This window comes from Atta colombica, unplaced genomic scaffold (genome assembly GCF_001594045.1).
Source record: "Atta colombica isolate Treedump-2 unplaced genomic scaffold, Acol1.0 scaffold155, whole genome shotgun sequence".
Classification (NCBI taxonomy): domain Eukaryota; kingdom Metazoa; phylum Arthropoda; class Insecta; order Hymenoptera; family Formicidae; genus Atta; species Atta colombica.
Window position 1 is genome coordinate 1,411,325 of NW_017259245.1, and position 8,431 is coordinate 1,419,755.

Sequence of the window (8,431 nt, forward strand, 5' to 3'; positions counted from 1 at the left end):
TAATTATTTAAATTACTTAAATTATTTAATTATCTAATAATTAAAGTAATTTAAAAAATGCTATATTCATCTACAATTGTTCAGCCTTTCGATTATTTTCTATCCTTTTTAAAAATTTCTTGTAATTTCTCTGCGAAATTATTTTTTCGATTTTGGTGGAAAATGAACAGATCTGATCAGCATCGTCGTCACTGAAGGCACTTGTCTCTTGTTGTGTAAAATTCTATGCTCGAGATTGACGGAGGAAAATTCTGTGGCAACCTTTCGCGCTGTTAAAGTCAACATTTTCATCAAATCCATTGTTGTTCCATGTTCATCTAAAATGTCGCATAAGCACTGTATATACCACGTTCCTTCAAAGGGACTCCTCCAGGTATAAAAACCTTAAAATAACAGAGAATTACGTTGAATGTATTTATTTATATTAATTCATTAATTTATCAATATCCCCTCTTTTGTTATGTTATTTTCAGTGATTCTTTTTTCTATACTGAAAGATTATTTATTTTCCAGAAAAACTGATCAGAATTGCAAATCCAGACTTATCTAACAGATTAAATCATAAAAAAATAATATTAAATTTTATCTTAAGTAAATGTCATAATCAATATAATAATCATTCTTTTAAATACAAGGAACTTCACTACTTTGATTTTAAATCATGTAAAATGCTCAATAGATTTAAAAAGTGACTTACATCACTTTTTATTCCTTTATATGTACGTATAATGTAATTAAAATAATTTATTTTATAATTAGTTATTAAAAGTGTGCTAAAATTTTTATATCTAGTTAAATTTATTACATATATATATTATATATGCATTTTTTGCACATTTAAAATCTTGAAAAGAAATAAATTCAATTTATGTAATATTTTGTTAAAAAAAAGATTAGCTGCGTATTAACTCTTAATTCTTTTTAACAATACAAACATTACAATTGTAATATGTTTTTATTAAATAATAGCATTAAAAAATAAGTATTGTAATAGTTTCTTTAATAAAAGAAATATTAAAGTAATTAATTGACACTTACCTTCAATTGAGCTGTGAGCTAACAGAAAATCCGCGTGAATCGGAATAGAATAACTTGTAGTAACGGAATCAGTTTCCGTTCCTCTTAAAGATCGATTGCTTACTAGTTGAACACCATCATCGGATTCATCGCCTCTACAAGCCTAAACAAAAAGTTATATATATAATAATGATAAAGCGGAAATATATCGGAATATGTCGATAATTTAAAAATAGAACAAGACTCGAAAACATTAGTTTAGTGGTTGATTTACTTGGATGAAAAACAACTTAGGTTTGCCCGCAAGCGTCAAACATTTATCGGCAGCAAAAGGCTTCCAAAGCTCATTGGATTCATACATGACGTCGTTCGCGCATATTATGTCCCTCTGCAGGCCATGGGTTAATGTAATGACACAGAGGCAGTCATTATCCGTATGGTCGAGCTGACTCACTATGTAAATACAATCGCGCGAAAGTTGAATTGAATAAACACACATACATAGAAAGAATAGTTTACTAAAAAATAATTTTATTAAAAATTTAGCTAAATACGAATGTGACAAAAATTTTATTAGATTATTAAAATAATTACGTAAAACGTAGATGTTGATGACAATTTTGTAAAAGTTCTACGTAATTGAATTGGTGAATGCAGAAAGGAGAAGAGACATCAAATTTTTCAATATTAACAAAAACTATTTAAATTTAATATTAAAAAGCTTAGAGATTGAAATGAATTAATCTATAAATGTGTATATAAAGCCTATAGAGCCAGCACTGGATGAACAGATGCAAATTATAACACACTTATTCGTATAATTGTTAAAGAAAAAGAAAGATCAAGAATCGAAACATTTATGTATCTATTTATATTTAAAATTATAATTTGTTCAGCCAGTGCTGACGTATATAGATTTTATACACACATTTATATTTAATTTTAGTTGTAGTAAAAAACCTAACAAAATTATTTTGAGAAATCAAGTATGAAATTTAATATCTTTGAAACACTTATAGTTTCTGAAATGTTTATCTATTAAATAAAAATCTTAAATTTCAAATTTAATCTCACATCCCTTTTACACCCCAAGCAGAACAACAAATCATTATGATCAAAATGACTCCAAAATAATTATTAAAAGTAATTTTTCAATTATTTTCGATTTGTTTTAATGTCACATTGACGTTATTGCGACTTGTTGTTCTGCTTGGGATTCAACATTAGACTTATATATTCTCTTTGCACTCGAAAAAATTAAAAAATTTGTAATATTCCGGGAAAAAATGTTTTATATATAATTACATAAAATTATATATAATTATATATAATTACATAAAAAATTGACATATTTTATATACAATTATATATAAAATATGTCCACATAGGTATATAACATTTTTTTCCCGGGATGCTACTATTTAAAATATATATTTAAAATAATGTCTTTTTTTATATTAAATAATGGGATAATTTACATAAAATTTTTCTAAAACATTGGAGTTAAAATAGTGACTATTAAAATAGCTCTTATTCTGACTATTTTTCAAGTTCAGTCGCTGGCTATTTGAAAAGTCTTATTAAAAAGCTACATTCTAACAGGATGTTATCATGTGGTATTCTATTTTTTTAAATCTCCAAATTTGCAAGTTCTGAACTCATATTCCTTCTACACTTATTACTCATTTTCAATGTCTACTTTAAATTAGAAGCCTAAAATAAATTCTGTATTTGCACTAAAAGCGTATCAATCCGCCATTTTAAGATTAATGAACAGAAAAACTAATTTTCGAAAAAAAATTGGACTTGTCTCCTTCGGTTGCCGATTCAATTATTTTAATAATCCAAATAAAATTTCAAATTTCTATCTATTTAGCTAAATTGTTTAGTAAAATTGTTAATTCATGTCACGCAATACTAAAGTTTTGCGCTAAACAAAACAATACAGCCAAGATTTGAAAAAAGAATATAAAATAAATTAATGTAAAATGGGATAAATATTTTTACCTCTTTTTAGCACATCTTGTATTTCGGAGAATGTAAAGTCATTGTGAAGTTCAACGTCAAATCCGAGGTTTCCAAAAGTTTTTTGCAATCTTTCTGCATCCTTTGCAGTACCCACTCGTTTCAATTGTGTAGACATAGAGAAATCTTCGTGATTGAAGATTATGCACTTACCGCGATTTTTGTGATTCATATTATAGCAGTCTGCATCCTTTTCAACTGGCATTAATGCGGTAAGTTTTGGAGGACTGTTTAACAATGGCTTTTTTTCGATGCTGAACAAAAAAATTAAACGGAAAAAGAAGTGTAATTAAATACTAATAATTTCCAAATTTTAATATAAAATCTAATCCTTAGTGAAAAAATATGTTTTGATGTTAATGAATAAAACGTAGTTGGAAATATTTGTGGTGATTGGAAAACAATTGTAATAGTACCAGTGAAATTAAACGTATACAATTGTGAATATTTAACGCTTTTTAGTAATACTTTAAAATATTTATATACATTCAGTATAACTCGTTTAACTGAAAGTTTATTCAACTTCAAATTAATATTACTTTAATGATAATATTTTTATTTAGTTTACGCTTTATTTAATTATTTCTCGATCTAATATTATCACAAAAATCTATTGAATTTTATTGCTTAGTTTCAGAATTATGATGTCTCTGTAAGTTAATAAGACTTTTCTTTAGCATTTATTTCTTTATATAACGTACGTGCCGATAGCGTCGATTGTTGATAGAGGTGATATCGCCCTTTTGTTGAATTGTTCACCTTCTTGCCTATTGTTCGTCGTTCTTATTGCCTGATCATCTCGGGATGTTCCCGGAATACACAAATTATCCGTACAATGAGAAACTGATAGTGTCTAAGAAAACAATCGGTTTACATTGTAAAAGATTTATATCTTGCTTTATATAATTTTATATAATTTTATCATTTTAATTAAATTAAAAATAAAATAAATTCAAAATATCTTTCGTTGAAAAACATTAATTCTAATTTCACGTTCGAAATGCAATAAAAATAACTTAAATGTGATATACATTCGGAAACTTTTTTTATATATATAACAATATAACTCTTCTTTCTATACATTTGTTAACAATATAATTCTTTTATCGTATGTTTGTCAATAGACAATTAGATAAATTTGTTACTCTAAAATTTTATCCCTAATAAAAATAGTTTGATATTATATGTTATTCTAATTGTTATTTATACAAATATTTTTTATTTGGAAAAATAGTTATCAAGTAACGAGAATATTATTCAAATTATTATCTAAATAAAAAATTATTTAAATTTTATCAAATACTACTATACTTGTTCTGTGTATTTAGCCCTGATAAAAACGTTAATCTTAATTTGAAAACGCTTATGTATAATTTGAATTCGATCAGTACGAGAGCCTCGTAACCACAGGTCTACATACATAGTAATCTGTAGCAGTTAGAGATTTGCTCCGGCGTCGGGCAGTCGAAGATGCAAAAACCGCTAAGTACCTTTTCAAGCCGATAGAATCAATCACTGCGGAATTGGATCTTTCCCTTAGAAGAGTGAGATTAGGAGGTGAGTTAGATGATGTATTTCCTATGTTGTTATTCATTTCCGTCTGAAAATTAATCTATTAATTAATCTAATTTAAAATTGATTTTAATTAATTTATTAATGAATTATAAAATTAATTTATTAAAATGTTACTAATATTTAAATTATATTATCCTAATTTAATATTAATAAATTAATAAAATTAATGTATTAATTGAATTTATTTATTAAAAAATTCCTTTATCATACAGTAGCGTGCTAAATAAACACTAGCAGACGATTTTCAAAGTAAAATCTAAATATAATGAGAAAAAAGAAAAAAATGAAAAGAAAAAGGAGAGTAAGAACAGGCAAATAATATCAAATGTACACAAATATTATCAAAAATGTACACAAGTTTGAGCAAAACATTTTTAAATTGATGGAGGGAACTATGCTGAAATCTTTTGCTCAAAATGCTTTATTGTTTTTCTGTTTACATGCTTGCGACTATAACGAGTAAATGGCAAAAATTGCGAAATACAAATTAAAATAAGTCATATTATTAGATTAGTTAACAATTCGAGAGATAAGAAATGTATTACAGCAAACTACTTTGCTACGTTTGGTAATTATTGTTAACAATCTATCGTTAGTTAAAAAGTTATGGAAGTTTTTTCATTGTTCTTAAACAAATTAATTTAATAAAAAAAATGAAATATATCTACTGCATTGATAGATAAATTTTAGTAATGCTTCTATTTGTTATAAACAATTTATTATTAATTAAACAATTATAGGAATTTTTCTCCTTTGTAAAAGAGTCTTAGATACAATTAATTAATAGACATTGTCTATTAATAAATCAAAGAAATAAAATAAAATACTCTACAAGATTTTAATACACGTTTATAAATGGAAAAAATCTATTATATTTTAGAATTTAGTCAGTGATATAATATACAAAAGCAATTAATAGATTTTCATTCCGGAATAGGCGCATAATTTAATTAACGTTTTAATACTCTGAAAAAAGATTACTCACAATCTTAATACATATTTTTTTTAATAATACTAATGATAAATAAACATTTACTTACAATAAGTAAATATTTTTCAAAAATGATAATTAAATCAAATTAATGATTTTTGTCAACAAATAAATATATATACAGGATGAATCGGAGTAGCTGAATCAGTTTTTTATCTTACAAAAAAATCGATCTCACACCTAATTATTGACTTATACCCAATTTTTTTCATTTACAGATAAATTGCAGATAATTGCAGATAAATTGCAGATCCAGGAAATAATCTCCATTGTAATTTGAGAGATATCTCCTGGATTAAGTTATCTAGAGATGAAGAAATTAGGCATTAATCATACATATCAGATGCGTGAATATGTTGTGCGAATTGCTGAGCTCATTGAAAAAAAGACGCATTTTTAATGTCTTATAACAATTTTCACAACTCAATGTCAAACGTGCCTGTTTTCACTGAAACCAGCAATTCGCACAATGTTATCCACGCATCCGATCCGTATCATTAAGTTGTGTGCCACGTAATCAATAATTTTCGAGGGTAACTGTCTCAACTACTCTGATTCATCCTATATGTTTACATTTTAAAAATTATTTATTTAGAATCATTTAAACAAATATTTATAAAAATTTAATGCTTTTTTCAGTATAAGGACATTACGTGAAACAATTTTACTGTAAGCGTCGATCTTTTTTTTTTTTTAAATATTGTCCCATAATCTCAGTAGGTAGAACGGACTGAATCAAAAAGTCTTAAAATTTTGCAATTTTCGTAATAGCTAATAAGAAATTAATTACTAAAGTTTGTGATATAAACGTGTATACTTGCCCAATCTATTGCAAATGTAAGCGCTTATCCAGGGTATCGATCATGTAACTTTTTCTCTAGAGCGAAAACGTGAAAAGTAAAAAATGTTTATGTATGTAATATTATTTATAATGTCGTATTGCCCTTGGTTTGGCGCCGAGACACTACCGTCTCTCCTGATAAGCTGAGAGTTAATATTACTTTTTTCAGTAACTGTAACTCATAGTCAGACCTTATATTTAGACTTCCTTAAAGAGTGATTCCAAAAAAGGGCTTTTTTTCGATGGGCCCTCTTTTCAACTGAACTGTGTGTTACTTTACAATGAGATATTAATTACAAAGAAGTTTTAAGTGGAGATGACAATTGTTATCATAGCTGAAGAGGATGTCATGTGTTATTAGATATATTACGGCTGCAAAAATCCGATTTTTTTTTTTATATTCAAAGCGTCATTTATGTAAGATTGCAGTAGTGTGTTCGGCCACAGCTATATACTGAGCTATATACTGAAGTGGAAAGCATCGACATAATACTAGAAGGAGCATGCGGCGAAATCTCTTTGATCTTTCGTCTTGACGGACCTAGAAAGAATAAGATAGCTAAATGGGCATGAAACTCTCTTTCTACTCTTATTGACCGAATTATGTTTCAGGACAGGGAGGAGTGTATTCTTTAAAATTATGAGTCATCCTGTTCTGACTGGTGCTAACGCAGTACGATAATTCTAAATTTATATTATTAATTATTAGATACAAAATAAAACTTGAAATATTTCCACGTGTATTTGTGCAAAGTAACACTCTGAGCACAGAGTGTTACTTTGCACTTTGTAACTTAATGCCTCAGGGTTCTTGATTACATGATTCACTATTATCCCCATAATTCTAATTCTATCTCTTTCTAGATCTGCAATGGTTTCGACTCATAATGCTCCGTCTTGTACTATATGTCGATGGTGGCAAGTACAGATTCTTGCATAACGCATAATACGTAAAAAATGTATCAATCAAAATCCTTCATTTTCTTCTTTTCCATAAAATAAAAAACTCTGATTGGTTGAATTTCTTATGTCTTATGTATTATGCGTTATGCAAAAGTCTGTGCTTCCCGCTTGAGCCTTCTCTATGCTAACATTGGAGAGAAGCATTTAACTGCGTCTAACGAGAGTAATAGCCATACGTGATGAATTAGACGTCTGTCTCACTTTAGTAATAGTACGTAAATAAAGTGAAACAAACGTATCACACTTAAAGCTCACTGATTCATCATACGAATGAGCGTTCTTCTTAAAAGCTTCATAAAATCCCGGACTTTGCAAATCTATAATGATAATTTGATAACGGATTTCGATTTCACTTCCCCTCCTAGCTCTAAAAATAATTGTCATCTCAATTTGAAATTTCTCTGTGATATTAATGTCTTATTATAAGGTACATTATAAAGTATTTGAACACAGAGTTTAGTCGCAAAATCGAGGGTTCGAAAACGGTCGATTTTTGGGAATACTCTTTAATAGATATCCAATAAAATAATTCGTAGAATATCTGAAGATAAATTTTAAAGGAAACTTTAAATATAAGGCCTGACTATAAATATGGACAATTAACAAATTACAAATGGGCTTTAGAAATCGGCGCTATAATAATTGCGCGTTTATTTCGATTGTTTTAAACCAATTCTCTATAAATAATATATTTGTCGAACGTTTCGGCTAACGTCTAGCCTTCATCAGCGCAATGTATTACATAAAATTCATAAAAATCTTCATTCTGTGATTACACTCCGACATCAAATTTCCTATAACCAGTTATAAATGGGATAGTTAACGATATTTGACCTTAAATATAATAAATGAATATTAGAGTTGAAAAATATTAAAAAACTTACAGGAATTGCTGTGGAGATTTACCTCAGGAGTACGTCAAATAAAAATTAGTTCTAATACCATAATTGTTGTAACGCAAATTCTTTTACTCGTGAATTAAAATTTAAGACGAAACGATGATAATTAAATAAATATTA

General features: G+C 27.4%; 1 protein-coding gene across 2 annotated transcripts in view; it reads right to left on the bottom strand.

The window, feature by feature from the left end:
- Nucleotides 1-89: 89 nt before the first annotated feature.
- LOC108685618 (caspase-1-like) overlaps nt 90-8,431 on the bottom strand; it is a 12,754-nt gene continuing 4,412 nt past the window's right edge. The window contains exons 2-7 of one of the 2 annotated variants that reach the window (XM_018190492.1): nt 4,463-4,642; nt 3,744-3,895; nt 3,025-3,296; nt 1,292-1,470; nt 1,039-1,180; nt 90-383 (exon numbers count right to left, since the gene is read on the bottom strand). In XM_018190492.1, the coding sequence (XP_018045981.1) occupies nt 139-383; nt 1,039-1,180; nt 1,292-1,470; nt 3,025-3,296; nt 3,744-3,895; nt 4,463-4,642 (1,170 nt within the window). In that variant the 3' untranslated portion in view covers nt 90-138. Of the gene's footprint in view, nt 384-1,038; nt 1,181-1,291; nt 1,471-3,024; nt 3,297-3,743; nt 3,896-4,462; nt 4,655-8,431 lie in introns of both variants that reach the window. The other variant, XM_018190491.1, reaches the window with a different exon arrangement.